The sequence below is a fragment of the Protopterus annectens genome, chromosome 1.part1 (genome assembly GCF_019279795.1).
Source record: "Protopterus annectens isolate FY-2018-M chromosome 1.part1, PAN1.0, whole genome shotgun sequence".
Classification (NCBI taxonomy): domain Eukaryota; kingdom Metazoa; phylum Chordata; order Ceratodontiformes; family Protopteridae; genus Protopterus; species Protopterus annectens.
Window position 1 is genome coordinate 1,057,412,354 of NC_056726.1, and position 19,172 is coordinate 1,057,431,525.

Sequence of the window (19,172 nt, forward strand, 5' to 3'; positions counted from 1 at the left end):
ATTTATTAAGTACTGAAGCTGCTTGTTTTTTTCTTACTTTCCTTTATGGAGAGTTTAGTGTTAGTAGCAGTATATATGCTACACTAAATTCTACAAGACGTTCTGAGCAAGTGCTGGACTTAGTCTAGTTTGAGAGCAAAAAGATGAAAACTAGAAAGATCTAAAGGAAAATTTGAAGAGTAGACTTTCTGGCACCGGTAATAGTTTACCCCAACATACCCACACTGCGCAGCATGCAAACCCGTGCATTATTTATTTTACATTTGTTGTCCGGGCTAGTCTAACTGGATATATGTCCATTTTCAGTAGAGGCCCAGAGATAAAAGCTCCAAAGACATGTTTCAAAAGTATAAGTACAAACAATAAACAAACATCAGGTATTAAAATAATAAAAAATAGATTATCATAGTAAAAAAAAAAAGTCATTGACAATGGTACAGTGCAAAAAAAAGCCTGGAGGATTTTTAAAGGATGTACACTGTGGTTAAGAGTTAAAAAAATTGTATAAGTAGAGTGTATGGAGACATAGTACAGGTTAGGTAGGAAATAGAGAAAAGGAAGGTGGATGTGTAGTGATGATAAAATGGATTTACTTAACAAAAGGTATGTAAAGAGGATAGAAATAATGTAGAAAAAGGTAGATAAAAAATATAGTAAGATGGAAGATGTAACAGAGGACAGTAAGGACTAGATGGGTAAGTTGAGTTTGTAGAGGTATAGGACTAGTCAGGTTTGGCACAGGGGCATAGCCAGTATGATTTGAGGTAGAGACTAAGTCTGTTTTTAAAGAGAGATAAAGAGGTGAGTGAGGTTAGATCACTAGGGAAAAGATTCCAGGATTTGTCTACAGTATTAGAGAAGAGAGAATCTCCAGCCCTGTTATGAGGTTTAGAGGTGTATACAAGAAGTTTGTGTGATGAGCGTAAGGACTTCAGATTTTTATAGGGGGTAATGAGGTTTGTTAAACTTGGAGTGCTGGAAGTTTTATAGAAAATGTTGTGGGCAATGGTTAGTTGGTGAAATTTAATCAGGTGTTGAAGTTCTAACCATCCTATCTGGCTTAAGTTTATACAATGGTGGGTTCTAAATGGGTTGCTTGTAGCAAATCTAGCAATGTTATTACAGGACGTTTCTAATTTGCTGAGATTATTCTTGGAGAGATTAGTAAAAGTGGGTGAGGCATAAAGGAGAGTAGAGATCAAGTGAGTGTGGGCGATAGTAGTTTTAGCAGTAGGAGAAAGGAAGCGTTTAATCCTATAGAGAGTGCCACTTTTTTTGTTGACATTCTTTAGAGTATTGTTGATGTGGATGTCAAAGTTAAGGTTATTATCGATGGTGACCTCTAGTAGTTTGGTGGTGAAGTCTGGAGATATTATTGTGCCAGTGGTAGATGCCACAGAGAAATGTAGAGAAGAGGACTTTTGAGTTGGAGTGAAGAGGAGGAGTTTGGTGTTCTTTGGGTTCAAGAGAAGGCAATGCTGAGTGAACCATTGTTCAACTAAGTTGAATATTTTTTGGGTGAGAGAGTGAAGGTCTTGGGAGGATGTAGCTGAGCATAATAATGTGGAGTCATCAGCATATTGTATACAAGTGGCTTGTGGGATAGCTAGATGAAGGTCGTTAATAAATATAGAGAAAAGAAGAGGTCCTAGTATGGACCCCTGAGGGACACCTATGGAAACAGGTAGTTGGGTGGATAAGGAGTTATGCCAAAGGACTGCTTGTTGTCGTTTGTCAAGGTAGGATTGGAACCATTTTATGGAAAGTGGGTCTAATGACAGAGATTTAAGTATGTTAAAGAGAGTCTGGTGGTTTACCATGTCAAATGCTTTAGACAGGTCGATAAATAGAGCAAAAGAAAGATTATTCAGGTTTCGGTTCCTGTTAATGTAGTCAGTAAAGGAAAGAAGGGCAGTGGTAGTACTGTGTGAATGTCTGAAACCATGTTGACAGTTAGAAAGTAGATTGTTTTCTATTAAGTTGTGGAGTAGTTGTTTATGGATACATTTTCCATAATTTTAGCTAAAGGTGAAAGAAGGGCAATGGGGCGATAGTTTGATAGCTCAGTGGAATGTCCACCTTTATGTAGGGGGATAATATGGGAGACTTTCCATAAGGTGGGGATGTTACCTTCAGTAATAGTTCTGTTGATCACTATGGAAATAGGATAGGCAACAGCCTTGGATTATAGCTGTATATATTCAGAAGGCAGTAGGTCTGCAGAAGGGGAGCATTGTTTCAGTTTATTCAGTAGGGTTTGGATAAATGTGGTTGAGACAGGTTTGAAATGAAAAGTGAGGGGTGGGATAGAGGAGTATGAAGGTAATGTGAGGGTATTATGTGATAGTGGACAGCATCTGTAAAGAAGGTATTGAAGGTATTAGCTGTATGGATGGGATTATTCATATCTGTATTTTGAGGGTTTGGTGTAGTGGCTTGACCTGGGTGGAATAACTGCTTAATGCTAGCCCAGAATTTCTGTGGGTTGTTGTGGTTAGGTTGTTGATATTGTAAGTAGTAGTTTTGTTTATTAGAGAGTATGGCCTGCTTTGTGTAATTTCTTAGCTGTCTAAAGGTTTGTGGGTCAGCAGGGTTTTTAGTTGTTCTCCATTTGGCCCAATGTTTATTTCTGAGATTAATTTTGTATTTGGTTTCATAAGAAAGCCATGGGGCAGACTTGGCCTTAATTCTAATAGATCTGGATGGAGCGTGGCGATTAAGAATGGCTAGCAAGGTAGAATTAAAGACATTAACAGCTTCATCTAATGGAAGTTGTTTTAAGGGAACCCAATTGCATGCTCTTAGTTCCATTTGGAACAGGTCAGGGTTAAATTTCTTTTTGGATCTAATTTGTTTGATAGAGATTGGAGTAGGGGTGTTTGCTTTTAGTCTGATGATGTAAGTAAGTGAGTGGTCACTTAAATCATCGGGGAGGGTTCCAGACTCATAGTAGTGAGTGGGATTGTTTGTGAGAATCCAGTCTAATATGCTTGCTTTCTTGTTAGCTTTATTTATTCTGGTGGGGGAGGTAATGGTTTGAGTGAAACCATACAGGTTTATGTGGGTGGTAGGAAGAGTACTGTTATAGGAATTCCAGTCTAAATTTATATCGCCTAGGATTATGGTTTCTTGAGGCAGGTGTTGGGATGGCCAGCAAAGGATATTTTCCAAGGTGGCTATGTTATTACCAGGGGAAAAATACATACAGATAGTATAGATTAGTAGACAAAGAACACGTACAGTCCCAGTACAGATAATATAGATTGATTTAGCATTGTTAAGTTCAAGTTTAGAGATGAGAATTTCAGTATTGGAGTCTAGGGATATATTGCAATTGTAAGTTGTTAATTGCAAGCCAGATTTAAATAGAATTGCAATGCCACCACCTTTCTTAGCTGCTCTGTCAACTCTTAGGATATTATATCCAGGTGGGATAATTTCATTATCTTTGATGGCAGGTTTTAGCCATGTTTCTGTTAGGCAGATAATATCAAAGGAATATACTTCTAGGACAGCATGGAGTGGAGTCACTTTGTTGTTGATACTACGTGTATTAAGATGAGCTAGTAGGAGAGGGTTTGCAGGTTTGGTAAGGGGATAATTGCAAGATTGATTATGGTTGTGAAGGGAGATAGGGGTTGTGTTTGGGCCAGGGTTAGGATGAATATCACCGTCCTTTACTGTGAGGAGTTGTACTAGATAGCTTGGGATAGGGAATTTGCTGTAAAGAGGTAACACTCTTGAGATATAGTGTATTATATTTAATGTGAAGTGTTCTATGATACTTTGCATATAGGTAGCTAGGTGAGCATGTTATGTTTGCATGGTCATGTAGGTGTGTTAAGGGTTGAGAGTTGGTTTGTTGGTTGGGGTAGTTAGTATGTGGATATATTGGGTGTTTATATGACGAGAGTAGATAGGCACTGGTTAGAAGTGGTAGTGGTAAAATAGTAAAACAGAGTAGAATTAGAAGAGGGTTGGTTGGATTAGCCATTTATAAGGATTGGCTATTTGTTCTATATATGTGTAGATGTAAGTATGTAAGGTGGGAGTGAGTAAGGATAGCAGGGAGTGGAGATTATGGAGGGGAGTGGTTAGGGACAGGAGATGAAAGAGAAGATGGCCAATAGGAAGTGGAGATGGGTAATGGGAAGAGGAAGAGGTGTGGTTAGATAGTATAAGAGTAGGACCCCTGGGGGGGATTGGGGGCAGGGAAGGGAGCGGAGTGGGCCTGCAGGGTGAACGGAGCGGGTGGATACAGAGACTGGAGCAGTTGTACAGGAAAAACAATCAGCAGAACTAAATATGTGAAGGTAAAAGCCGAGGGAGGTGTTCCTAGCAAAGGTAGTAGTAAACAATAAGTAGAACAAAGTGAGGTGGGAGAATAGGATAGCAAGTGCAGGTATAAAAGGAGAAATTGGGTAAGAAGCTAGGTAATAGACAGGATGAGAGGGGAGTGAGGCTGGGTAAAGGGTGCCACCTAGTGGGCAGGCCTGAAAAAGCAGGCAGATGAAGGAAGGAGTCAGATGGAGAAAATCATGGGAAAGGTGGGCGCTTAGTGCAAAAGGAGGGATTCTAAGGAGGATGGGGCAGAGCGAGAGTGATTAATGTATAGAATGGGGGGAAGAGGCTGCTGGCTGCTGGCTGCCTTAGCTCAATACGTAAATTACCACCTGTAGCAGTGGTACACTAGTATAATGGCAATTCAGGCAGGAGTTGTTTAATGCACATACTTTCTTGTATCCTTGTTATAGGGTTTGTAGGGCAGATAGGCTGAGAGGTGTGTCACAGTTAGTTGCAGGGGTTCCTTTAGGTTCAAGCTGTTTAGTGCTGGAAGCACAAGTAGAGCAGGGAACTCAATGAGGCAAGAGAGACAAGGAAGTTATTAGAAACATGAGTTAGCACATAGCAAGTTCAGAGTGGGTATATAATACTAAAGCATTCACCTATAGTTATATGTAGGTAGAAAAATAAAACAGTACAGAGTATATTATACCTATACTTATATGTAGATAGCAATTAGACAGTGCAATAACCTTGTATATCAGATGGAACTAGTCATTCACAGAGGCAGATAAGTTAAAAAATAGCAGTTACACAATAACCTAACCCTGGTAGCAGCAGATGAAAAATATAGTCAAGCAATTATTTAAATGCTGCATGGCAATAAAACACTTTCAGCAATATTTAAATGTCCCTAGAATTAGTGGTAACAAGAGGGTACAAGTAGAAGTTATTCCCACCTATTTATTAGCAACAATAGACAGTCATCAATTACACAAACACTAAGGAGGACTGTGCTGGGTCAAGACAGGCTAGAAAGACCGTGAAATTACACAGTAACAGCTAATCAGGAATAGAGTGAAAGAAAAAAAAATAGGTTTCAGAGTAAGCGCTTAGGAGGCGCCGCTCAAGAGCAAATTACCAGTTATGGAAAAAAAAGTGAATATGGTTATGCTCAGAGTAGGATTGCCTGAGAATAGGGAAATTAATAAACTTGTCGTAGTCGGCTTGTTATAATGTCATAGGCAGTCTGTGCCCTTATCCGCTTGTTATACAAGCCAGGAATAGTAAATTTGCCGCAGTTGACTTGTTTAAAAGGCCAGAGGCAGTCTGTGCCATTGTCAGCTTGTTACAGATGCCAGTGGCAGCCTTAGCCTATGAAACTTCCACTTTACCTTATTGGCTTATTCCACAAGCCAGAATTTATGAAATAGCCATAGTTGGCTTGTTAAAAAAAGGCAGAGGCTGTCTGTGCATAGTTGGCTTGTTACAGAAGCCAGCGCCAGTCTCTAATACATGAGAATTCCCACTTTACTTTATTGGCTTGTTATACAAGCCAGGAATAAATCAATTGCCAAGCTTGTCTTTTTAAAAAGCAAGAGGCAGTCTGTGCCATTGTCGGCCTGTTACAGAAGCCAGCAGCAGCCTTTAATTCCTATGCATTTTCCACTTTACTTTATTGGCTCGTTACACAAGCCAGGATTAATAAATTTGCCGAAGACTGTGTGTTAAAAAGCCAGAGGCAATCTGTGCCATTGTCGGCTTGTTGCAGAAGCCAGCAGCAGCCTTAAATACCTATGAATTTTCACTTTACATGTAATTGCTGCTAGATAGGTAAGCTTGCTCTTAGTTAGAACTAAAGGAAAAACACTACGAGGGTGGTGTATTACCAAGGGCAGTGGCCAAGCTAGGGAACAGTTGGTACCATAAAGGTCCATAGTGATCAAAATGATCTGGTGTACTGGTGACCAGAAAAACACAGATTTCAGCGTAGGACCCACAGTATGATTGCTGTGTTTGTCAAGAAGCCACTAGACCAGCAAGTACAACTGGTTAAATTGCTAGGCTCAGGTTACCTTTAGTGAAACACCACGAGGTAGGCATAGTGGGCCAAGCCGTGTCCAGGCTTGGGAACCAGCGATGTAGAAATGCTGTGGTGTAGAATTTGTAGCAGGGTAGATAACTTACAGAAATGCCGCTATCAGCTTAACATGCTACAGGCATTGGATAGAGCGTTTTTCAGTCTAGGGATGGCTTTGCATCAACAAGTGGTGAGATAGCTACTATAGGTAGTATACAAGAAGGAAACACTACTAGTGGGTCAAGTGTGCAAGCAATCAATAGTTAGAGCATTTGCAGTCTAGGTAAGGCTTTAAAAAGGGCAGGAAAGCAGCCGCCATCAGAGTTGTACATGTAGCAAACATGGGTTTTTAAGAAACAAAGTTTAAAAGGGATAGGAAGCAGCCCAAAACAGCAAATAAGGCACTATTTCAGAGCTGGAAACCAATCCTCAAGCAGTAGATAGGATGCTCAGTGCTTACCACTCCCACTGATAAGCAGAAAGGCTTCCCTCTTTCACTGTAAGGTGTGGGCGACTCAGAAACTCTACTACAGTCATGAATTCAACATATATATATATATATATATATATATATATATATATATATATATATATATATATATATATATATATATATATATAGTGCACTTGTGGACTGTAAATTAAAGAGGTACAATGCCACAAAGCATTAGAACATTATACTGCCTAAAGAATACTGGAAATAGTGCTGTAAAGAAATCTAATGGCACTAATTGCTTTAATTACCATTGTGTGTGTGTGTGTGTGTGTGTGTGTGTGTGTGTGTGTGTATATATATATATATATATATATATATATATATATATATATATATACACACACATACACACACACACACACACACACACACACACACACACACACACACACACACACACACACATGGAAAAGAAGCTAACAATATTGTCAAAGATTCCCGAAGGAGTATTGGTAGTAAAGTGTAGAAATGAGAATATTGACAACATTGTTAAATATAACAGCAGTGTTAAGCTGAAATACTTAATTCCATAAACATTCCATAAACATTGGTATAGTTTGTATTACAAGTAATTATATGGGTTTTGAAGTTATAGAAAGACCTTAATGAAGATATACATATATATATATTTATATATACACACACACATGTATATATAGAATTCATGGAGCTATAGTGGTCTTAAAGGAGTTATCCCGGGTCAGAGCATGTATACTTTGGAGTCTTAGATTGGAAAAAGCAGAACTCCAATGGCAACTGTCCTTGAATGCTGGTAGCTGGCCTGGTTTAAATGATCTTTGTTCAATAATGTGTGTGTTAAGACTAAACGCCTTGGAAAGGTAAAAGGAGTATTAGAATACATAAAAGAATCATACACATAAAATGACAATAACAATAAACAAAAAATATAAGAATAAAAAAACAAAAAAACACAAAATACCTTTATATTACAGATTTTTAACACTTTATAGGGTATTTATAAATTTATTTGCTACAAACTACAACACATTTATATTTTTATTGGGATGGAAAGAAAGGGATATGTAGAATGTGTTTTATCCCTTAAATGGGGCTGCCTTTGGCATCACATGACTGGTTAGGACCCAAAATAAAAACAGGGAAGTGAACTGGTTTAAACTATCTTTGAAAAAGTCTCTGAAGCAGAGAGATGAAAGCTCTTGGGTTTAAACTTTTTTTGGTTACTGACGCTTTGCTTTGACAAGAATTGCTTTGGACTTTGGACTTAACAGCACCGCAGGTATTTTTCACCTACTTTTAAAAGAACTGCTCTGGTGTTTTTAAGAAACAGTAACACTGACTACTCTGGATTACTGGTGGTTTTGTGTTTGCAAGAACTTTCTTGGACTTAAAAGCGATGTCACTGATCAACAGAGCCTTATTTTAAGGTATGTTTATACTTCTTGTTGGAATAAATTGATGAAGAGAGCGCAGCAAACTTGGGACACTCATTTTTTTGTTTTCTTACTCAGAGCACGTACATATCCAAGACTTGGTGAGATAAGATTTTAAATTATTTTTGAAACTGATTTTCTCTGTGACCTGACTTTGAGTGGGAGAGAGTGCCACATTTTTGCAATAATACAAGAGTATAGGGAATGACCTGAGTTGCATTTACTTTTAGATACTTCTACTAGTACTTAATTAGTGGACCTTAGCTAACCGCTGTTGGTGTAATTATTAATTAGGGCATATAGGGCTGTTTTTTTTGAGGTAATAGAGAATTTGGTGAACTAGGGTGAGTTGATGTAGGGTAAGTAGGTTAGGTAATTCCATCCAGGACAATTTACAAAGGGCTAGACAATGGTGAGATGTATAGGAAGAGTCAGTAGCAAATTTAGCTTGTTTTAACAAGTAAATAGTTTTTTAAGATCATCTTTATTTAGGTTAACTAGGATGGCAGAAGCATAGAATAATGTGGAAAGTAAGTGGGTCCTTGCTATGATAGTTTTACTGTTGAGATCAGGTAGTTTTAACATCTGTAGAGTGTGCTTAGTTTTTTGTGCACCATAGTTATGTTTTGAGCTATGTGCTTGTCGAATTTCATGTTTTGGTTGATGATAACACCTAGTAGCTTGGTATGCGCAACTGGTGAGATATGGGTGTTGTTTGAGGTGATAACTGTGAAAGGAGAAATGGGGTCAATAGCTTTGGAGGGATGGAAGAGCATAAGCTGGGTTTTTTGGGGGTTGAGTATTAATTGGGAGTCTGCTAGTCAGGTTTCAATTGCAGTAAAGGATTCTTGGGGTATTTTCTGTAGAAACCGGAGAGAGGGGGAAGAGCAGATTAGGGTAGAGTCATCAGCATATTTGCAGAGGTTGTTTCTGAATATTGTGAAGAACAGGGGACTGAGTATAGATCCTTGAAGCATGCTTAGGGTGACTGGGGAGAAGGGGGATAGATTGTCCTACCATGTAGCAGCCTGTTGTCAGTTATAAAGATAGTCTTTAAACCATAGGAGTGCAAAGTTATATAGTTTAAGTTCTGAGAGAACAGCTAATAGTTTGCTATGGAAGACTATATCAAATGCTTTTGAGGGGCCTAAAAGACAGTTGATACCAGATTGCCTGAATTTTGCTGTTGATTAACATGATTGGTGAAACTGATAAGCGAATGGTGGTGTTATGGCCAAGTGAAAAACCATGCTGAGTTTTGACTAGGAGATTGTTAGAGAGAAGGTATTTTAGTATTTGGGAATGTATGCATTTCTCTAGGATTTTTGAGAGTGGGGATAGTATGGCTATCAAGTGGTAATTAGATAACCCCATCGAGTTTCCACATTTGTGTAGAGGTATTATATGTGATCTTTTCCAGAGGATTGGGACTTTTATTCAGAAATTGACCTATGTATAATTATAGAGACAGGGTATGAGATAGCTTTGGCTGTGATTCAAAGATATGCTTTTTGAAGTTTATCAGCAGCCAAGGTAGTGGGTTTTCATTTGGGCTGATATCTGAGTTTTGTACTGGTCTGGACTGGTTGGAAGGATAAATACATTTGGTCAGGTGGGGAGCTTGGTAAATTTGGGAGGGTTGTGGGTGGAGAATTTGAGGATAGTTTTAAAATGAATTGTTTTGCAATGTTAAAATGAATTGTTTTGCAATGTTACTTCTGTCAATGTTTGGGGGTTGGGGTAACAGTTTTACCTGGCTTTAAAATTTTATTTATGGCAGCCCAGAATTTTTGAGGGCTAGCTTTGTGCTTAGTTTGTATATTGGAGTAATGTGTGTTTTTTTATCTGTTCTTGTGGTTTTTTTGGCTTTATTTCTTATTTTAAGAAATTGTTGACTGTTATCATTAGTTTTGTTGTCATGCCAGGTGTTTGCTCCGTTGTTTTAGTAGGAGTCACGTACTTTTGGTGAACCAGGGGCCAGAGTTGGACTTTGAATTATTCTTGGGGGGCAAGTTGATTAAGTATGTTCAGGAAAGTGGAGTTAAAGTAATCTACTACCTTGTCTAAGGGGAGGCTAAATAGGGGGACCAGTAGCAGTGGTTTAGTGCTGTTATTAGGTCTTCTGTTCTAAAGTTTTTTTGTAGCATATTTGTTTGAATGAGCTATTTTTAGTGGGTTTGATTTCTTGCCTTACCAGAAAAGTAGGGAGTTGGTCACTTAGGGTGTCAGGTGATGTGCCAGACTAGTGTGTCATGGATGGGCGATCACTGAGGATCCAGTTTAAAATGGATTCCTTTTTAGTAGCTTTGTCAATTCAAGTGGGAATTTGGATGATCTGAGTGAAACCATGTAGGCTTATATGCATAGTGGGGAGGGGTCAATTTATTAAAGTCCAATCAATATTGAAATCACCTAATATGAGTGTTTCATGGGGGAAGAATTCCGATGCCCAGTGGGTTATGGATTCTAGTTTATTAATATTGCCCCCAGGAGGGATGTGTGAGCCTAGTATGTTTACTTGTTTTTGTGTTACTTTTACCTTAGTGAATAGGGTTTCAACTTTGTTTTAAGTAGGGATGTTTATGTTACTAAGGTCAACTGTAAGGTTGTTCTTGAAAAGCAGGGCAGCACCTCCTCCTGTTTTGGATGTGCAGTCTTTTCTAAGTAGGTTTTATCCTGGTTGTTATGTGGCTTAAGCCATTTTTCAGTAAGGACCACAATATCTGGGGAATAAAATTTGACTCTATGCTATAAGTAGGACTTGCCTATCCTCTAGTGCTGCCTTTCCTCTTTCCTCTATTTCCTACCATACAACTATATTCAACTACATGTTATGTAAGGTTATTAATTGCACCTTTTAAGAATGTTTAACACAATTTTTATTCTCATTTTATGTTTTTCTTTATATCTGTATTTTCTCTTTTGTATACATCTGTAATTCACTTTTGTAACTAATTGTAAACATTGTATTCTGGAGCTTTTCTCCTCAGATCTCTGCTGAAAAAGGGCACCTGCCCAGCCAGACTAACCTAGTTAACAAATGGCAAATAAATGAATAAAAGGATAGTGCTGCATGCAGTTTGTCAATTTTGTTGAGCATACTTCTAATGCTGATGTTGAGAATTAAGAGGTCAGCGGGTTGTCTAAGGGGAGTTAGGTAATTTTTGGCCTGATTTACATTTCCAATGTTGTTAGTTGATGGACCGGAATTTGGATGTATTGTCGCCACCACATATCAGAAGCAATGTTCACAAAAGACTGGAGATAGCTGTAGATAGATATGTTATATTGCATGGAAATGCAACCTCTAGTAGAGTTATGTGAAATCCTAAATAGAGTTAGCTCTAAGTTAAAGTGACTGTAGATTGCAGAAGAGATATGAAATGATATTTGAGTGGATATAATGAAGTAGATCTAGGTAGGTGGCAAACTATATAGGTTGGGCTTGATGTTATTTTGGTATGAGGTAAGTTATGTTAGTAGTGAGAGAGTTATTTAGAAGGCATATAAGGAGTGCATTTTGGATTTGTTGTTTAGTTGAGTGAGGGGTATTAAAACAGGGGAAAGTAGATTATATTTGGTCGGTGGAGGGATAAAGATTGGAGTTAGACTTAGCAGCTGTAGAGGTGGGAGTGTATCTGATCCTGTAGAGGTTTTGGAGGAGGGATTATGTGTGGTTAGCTGGTAAGTTAAAAGAAAGTTGGGGTGGGTGGAAATGAGGGTAAGGTAGGGGAGTGGAGTGAGCCCAAGTGTAGCGAGGGCAAACAGAGCAGGTTGAACCACCAAAGATCTGGTGACATGAAGTAAAAGAAAACAATCAGTTTCTAGTGATCTTACCACAGTTTAGTGTATTTGTTAAACTAGAAATGATTTTTCAGATACGGGATAAAGCTTAAGCTCTATAAAGAGTATTAAGAAAGATCATGTTTAATTGTATAATGAGACGTTAACATGGCACGGGATAAGGACAAGCTTTGAGAGACTGTGGGAGGGTAGCTACTAAAGTGCTCCTGTTAGTGTGCAAAAATGTAAAAATAAACACAGTAAAAATGGAGGAAATAGTATCCCGAGGAAATAGAATCAAGTATCTTATATATAAGAAGAATTATGACATACAATGCAGTCTTATCCCTCTAAGTTAAATGTTACTGTCAATCCTGGATGTTTGCAAGGTTGTGAAGGACCAATACTGCTGAGGGAAAGAAGCATTCACAGGTAGGGCGATGTTAAACTGCAGTCTTAACCTTCTAAGTTAAATATTACTGGCAATCTAGGGCATTTGCAAGGCTCCTGCTTAGTTACAGGGAAGAAAAATGTTGCATTAAAATTGATTTCCTGTGTAAACAGAAATTATAGGGAAAAATTATGTATAAATTGGTACTGTCAAAACCTTATAGATACTACAAATGAAGTTAGCCATAGTCACATGTTGCAATTATTAACGAGGTTAGCCATAGTCATGAGATTATCAGGGAATGGACAACACTAGGGTATGAATGTTAGCCCGATTTCACTGGCTAGGTACGCTAAAATAAATATGCATAGTCTGTGCTTCTTGTCCAACATGTGAGAAAACTGCACCCATCTTGGTGATGATCCCACTTATTCTAATGTCAGTTATAGAAGTGCCATTTGAATTCACTGCTACTTATATTGGGGGACCAGTTATAAAATCTAGGAATAGGTAGTCCATACTAATAATAATAGACCTTGCTATAACATTTGCAGAAGCAGCACCATTATGTAAGGCTAATGTTAAAACTGTTACCTAAGAACTGGCATTGCAGATGTTTAAAATGGCTCTCTCTAAAGTAATACTTGCTAAGACTGCCCTTTATGCCAAGGGTTTTGCATTAACTGTGTGAAAGATCAAAGGTCAGCCAGTTACAATGTTACTGTATCATCCACAGACTGCTGGTTTTGTAGAGAGAATCAACAAAACACTGCAATTCATGTCAAGAAAAGTCAATGTTGCAGATGGTACCAACTGAGAAAAATTGTTACCTTGCTTTCCTTTTGCAAAAAGAGGGGAACTACAAGTTTCAAAATGGTTTACCCCACTGAAATACTTAAATTTCAGGAAAGTACAACTATGCTAAATATTGCTAAAGAGACTTGGGAAGAAAAGATGACACCAATTAAAAATGTGATAGAATGCCCATAGTAAATGACCAAAAGCAGAAAGACCAATAGGTCTAACAAAGATTCCATAGTAAGAATGACCAGCTAAGAGAATTGAACCCAGAGGAAATGAGCACATGAAGAAAGCCCAAGACGTCCAACATATAGTCTACAGTAAGAATGACCAGCTAAGAGAATTTAATCCCACTAATCTTAGGGCATTTTTTTCATCAGGAACCCTGAAGGCAATGATGTCATGAGGGATGGATGAATATTCTCATCTAGTCAAGTCTGTGTGTTAAATGACATCATCGTTTAGCTTGTACTGAATGCATATGTAATTGAAATAAAAGGTCCATACAGAAGACAGTGGAGACTAGGTCCCTGATACCTGACCTAGCTATAAGAGAAGACTAGGATCCCTGGGTACATCATTTAGGACATATATTTTACCTTTGTGATGTTACACTTCAGTCTAACTCGTAGGCATTCAGACTCTTAGAACACTGTTACGACAAAACCTACCTGTGCTGAAACGCCTCCACTGCCCCCATGCTTTTTACAATCTGCAGAATGTTTACATGCAGAAGGAAAATGATACAAGAGAGTGTCTGATGGCCAAGGTGGCAAAGTCCAAGGAGAAGATTATACAAATATGAAATAATATTATGAACTGCACCATAGTTCCCAACAGAATTTAATGCTAATTTCCATCTGGCTTAAGTAATGTCAGCAAAGCTGCAACAGTGATATAGCATTCAAAAAGTACAGTGACAGTTCTCATCTTTTGAGCAACTAAAAGCATAGCTATTTAGAACTGCAATATTCCCTATAGTACCCCAGTACGCTAAGAGACTCAGACTAAATAAATAATTATCTTCTGGGACCTAACATGATCTAAGGCCCTTAGATATTTTAGCATCCAAGGAGAACATAGCATATCACTGCAAAGTACCATGTTACATAGTAAAGACATGAAATCAAATTCTAATCCGGATATCTGCAGTCAGCTAATATTTTATTTCCTTAACAAAACTAGAGTTAAAATTTAAGTACCAGAAGGATACTGAAGCTGCGTTCACTAATCCGCTGTCAAGCACAGAGCCACAGTTAGTGGAAGATAACAGTATCATGTGATCAGTCAATACACTAAAGAAACCTGAGATACGGACTCCACAAAGACAAACATCCAAGATTTAAGTGAGCAATATAGTTCAAGATGCAGATCAATCCCATTACATTCCAGTACCCAGCAAACTCAGAACCGCAGTACATGCAGATGAATCCCACTTCTTCCAAATGCCCAACAAAATCAGTAATGCAGTACATGCAAATAAGTCCACCTCATATAAGTACTCAGCAATATCAGTAACACAGTGCATGCAGATCAATCCCACCTCATCCCAGTACACAGTAAAATCAGTAACGTACTGCACTATCCTATCTCTAAAGAATGGTAAACACGTATTGTGCAAATAGCTGGTGAACAGTAACATTGGAAGTCAGTACAAAGTCAACAACCTAGGAGATCTGAAAATAATGTTGTGAACAGTCGGAACCAAAACTTAACTGAAGCCAAGTTCTAACAGTTCCAGTGTAATCTCAGACCAGCACAACCACCATCCTGTTTTCATAATGTTTCTCTGTTATCTTTTGTTGTATGACTATGCTGGTAAGCAGACCTGGGTTAGGCGACAGGAACACTTCTATAATGATATCCTCATATTGCTAACTGGATCAGACCATAGCCGGTTTTAGGCACCAGCGAACCCTGCGGTCGCTGGGGGCCCCCTGGTCCTGGGGGGCCCCCAACCACAGCAAGTTATCTCATCTTGATATTTTGTAACATGTCTGTCAAACCAACAACAGCTAGTAGAGCAATCTTGTATACTTAATAAAGCAGGTAAGTAATAATAACTCATATTTATCTCCTTCAAAATTCAAACATCTGTCGTTATAGTAACAGTATTTTGTCAAGTAACAAGCTTTACAGTTTCATTAAATATTTTACTAATGACATAATGCCCCAGCCTAGGTTAAGCCCTGATGGTGGACATCCTCTTCACTAAAATTAGCAACATAGCCAGTTTTAGGTTCCTGCAATAACTGTGGCTGGAGGGGGCTCCTTGATCATCAATGACTGTGTGGGGGTCCCACAAAAACTGCTGTTGGTTGGGGAAAAATGAGGAGAAAAAATGTATTAAGTTTCAGTTATACTCTTTAACCTGAACAGGACTGTGATATGACCCTGTTAGGACAAAGCTGTAATGAACATAAGCAGAGTAAGCACTAGAGAGATCAGCAGCCCAGAGTGACCGATCTCAGTGCAAACTGTGGAGTTTAAGAAGAGCTGATGATTCTAACCTTCAGAAATGGTTTCTCTTTCAGGTTTTTATACATACTGGCAGAACAACTGATATTGTAACTCTCAACATCTTTGCTGAAGAATTCTGTTTAGTGATAAAAATAATAGCATAATAGTCTCAAAATGAGGAACACATTTTATATATTACTCTAATTCATTTAAAAAGTTACTATAATAACACATTTTGCATCAACATGCATTTTTAGACAATAAGTATAAAACTCTGATGACTGGATTTATTGTGACAGAGCAAAATTATGAGACAAAATCAGGAATATCTGTGAAATCAGGGATAGTGATAGGTATTAATTTACTCCCCACTGAGGTAAATAAAAGTGACGTATCCCTGTTGCTGTTTGATGACTGCTAAACGCAGTCACTGATCTTGTGTAGCAGTACTAGTGTTGTACAATGTACTTACTGAAATAAGTACAAAATTAGCATTGCTGTGGTGTGTGTGTGTGTGTGTGTGTGTGTGTGTGTGTGTAAAAAATGTCACAGATTTTTATCAATGCGCACATCCAATAATGCCGGAACACACACATTATTCTTCAGGGTATCAATAAAAATGTAGCTAACTAGTGATTATATTTCAAAAGTAAGGCATAAAATCTATCACAGAGCATTCAGACACTTAGATCTTCTAGGAATCTGGTGGCCCCCACTCCCTAAACTGTATAAATGGACACAGGAGGCTCCCTTAATCATCCTTGACTGTGGGGACCCCAAAAAAGCTGTTTTTGGTTGAGGAAAAATGACGAGAAAAACATGCTTTCATTTTCTGATTGCACGCTTTAGCCTGGATGGAGTTATATGATATGACCTTGTTAGGATAAAACTGATAATAGCTTTTGTCCTCAACCACAAACATTCTAAAACATCCCTGGTCAGATGTTTGTGTACAGAAATTTACCGTAGGTTATGTGGGTGCTGGGGATTGTGTAGTCATCATTTCCTTTACTTTTCTAACAGACCTCAGAGGTATACAAAGAAAGTTACTTTATCTCCTGTAGGGGCAGTGTACTGCCTGTTAGCAGCAAAGTGGAATACATTACTGCAATCATTATTTATTTTCACTTTCCTCACAATCAAACATTTGGCACATATACAGTTGGTTGCCTTTGGGGTTAGGATCGAAGAGTAAGTAGGCATGCTATGTATATGTATTTCAGAAGTCATTTGAAATATATGACTGTGGCCATTTGAATCTCTGCTTTCATCCCAATCTAACACCAGAGGGTTGCATAGGCAGTGACTGTCTTTTTGGGAGGATTAGGGAGGCAGGCAGTATTCCCGTACATGATCTGTGTATCCTCACAACAATTGGCTTGTTAATTTATTTTGAGCTACTATTTTTGTCAGCTTTGAATTTTAAGCCTTGGATACAACTTATCTTCATTGAAAGAAAAAAATAAGAATGAAATTCTTTTTTCTTACGATTTTTGTTTAGGCCACTTTTGGATTAAAAGGTTGGGAAATGCTCTAGCTTCTGGGGACACCAGCTTAATAGAGTTATTTCCTAAATGGTTATTACTGTGCTATCTTGGTCAAGAAAGTATATTGAAAAGATGGAAGGAAAACTAAAGCTGAACAGCAATATTGAATTTCTTTCCTTAATCATCATTTCTGTTCAAGCCATCATTGGGTAAAAAAAAATAAACTTAAAAAGCACTTTAGCGCATATATAAAGTTATGGCTTCTTGAAAAAGCTGAAGAAAAAAGGTAAAATGTGAGAAATGGAAGAAAAAAAGTATTGTGCATAAGTGGGAAGCCCAACATGGGGGAAACAGAGGGGAAACTCCGGAGGGTGTGTTTTTTTTTTTGACGGGGGCAGAAACAGTAAGCAATGCCTAGGGTTCCATTGCACATTAGTTCTCCCCTGTACATAGAGTTGTTGTAATGTATCCTTGTTACACATAAATGCCAGTAACTGTAAAATGTCCCTTTGTGAGATGGGCCAACACAGTGTGGTATGTATGCCTGTTGTAATAAGATCATTGTAGCTACAGATCATTCTGTGTGTACTACTCCTAAAAGCCTGCAGCATGAAAATGATACAAGAGAGTGTCTGATGGCCAAGGTGGCAAAGTCCAAGGAGAAGATTATACAAATATGAAATAATATTATGAACTGCACCATAGTTCCCAACAGAATTTAATGCTAATTTCCATCTGGCTTAAGTAATGTCAGCAAAGCTGCAACAGTGATATAGCATTCAAAAAGTACAGTGACAGTTCTCATCTTTTGAGCAACTAAAAGCATAGCTTTTTAGAACTGCAATATTCCCTATAGTACCCCAGTATGCTAAGAGACTCAGACTAAATAAATAATTATCTTCTGGGACCTAACATGATCTAAGGCCCTTAGATATTTTAGCATCCAAGGAGAACATAGCATTTCACTGCAAAGTACCATGTTACATAGTAAAGACATGAAATCAAATTCTAATCCGGATATCTGCAGTCAGCTAATATTTTATTTCCTTAACAAAACTAGAGTTAAAATTTAAGTACCAGAAGGATACTGAAGGTGCGTTCGCTAATCCGCTGTCATGCACAGAGCCACAGTTAGTGGAAGATAACAGTATCATGTGATCAGTCAATACACTAAAGAAACCTGAGATACGGACTCCACAAAGACAAACATCCAAGATTTAAGTGAGCAATATAGTTCAAGATACAGATCAATCCCATTACATTCCAGTACCCAGCAAACTCAGAACCGCAGTACATGCAGATGAATTCCACTTCTTCCAAGTGCCCAACAAAATCAGTAATGCAGTACATGCAAATAAGTCCACCCCATATAAGTATTCAGCAATATCATTAACACAGTGCATGCAGATCAATCCCACCTCATCCCAGTACACAGTAAAATCAGTAACGTACTGCACTATCCTATCTCTAAAGAATCGTAAACACGTGTTGTGCAAACAGCTGGTGAACAGCAACATTGGAAGTCAGTACAAAGTCAACAACCTAGGAGATCTGAAAATAATGTTGTGAACAGTCGGAACCAAAACTTAACTGAAGCCAAGTTCTAACAGTTCCAGTGTAATCTCAGACCAGCGCAACCACCATCCTGTTTTCATAATGTTTCTCTGTTATCTTTTGTTGTATGACTATGCTGGTAAGCAGACCTGGGTTAGGCGACAGGAACACTTCTGTAATGATATCCTCATATTGCTAACTGGATCAGACTTTTGACAGGGTTATTCTTTTGTTTTGATTTCAATCATCAGAAATAATAAAAAATGCTGCCCATAAAATAATACTGTGTAGCTACTCTAGACAGATGTTTAGAAAATGTATTTTTGTTTTTTATCTTTCAATTAAAATATTTTAACTAAACAAAGAGCACTTACTGTATCGATTTCATCAAAGAATTTACGCACTGTTTCTGTGTCATACTGCA

General features: G+C 38.1%; 1 protein-coding gene across 1 annotated transcript in view; it reads right to left on the bottom strand.

Moving 5' to 3' along the window:
* LOC122808906 (probable calcium-binding protein CML31) overlaps positions 1-19,172 on the bottom strand; it is an 83,519-nt gene that overhangs the window by 54,776 nt on the left and 9,571 nt on the right. Inside the window, exon 2 of the mRNA XM_044080028.1 lies at positions 19,123-19,167. Within this exon, the coding sequence (XP_043935963.1) occupies positions 19,123-19,167 (45 nt within the window). The remainder of the gene's footprint in view (positions 1-19,122; positions 19,168-19,172) is intronic.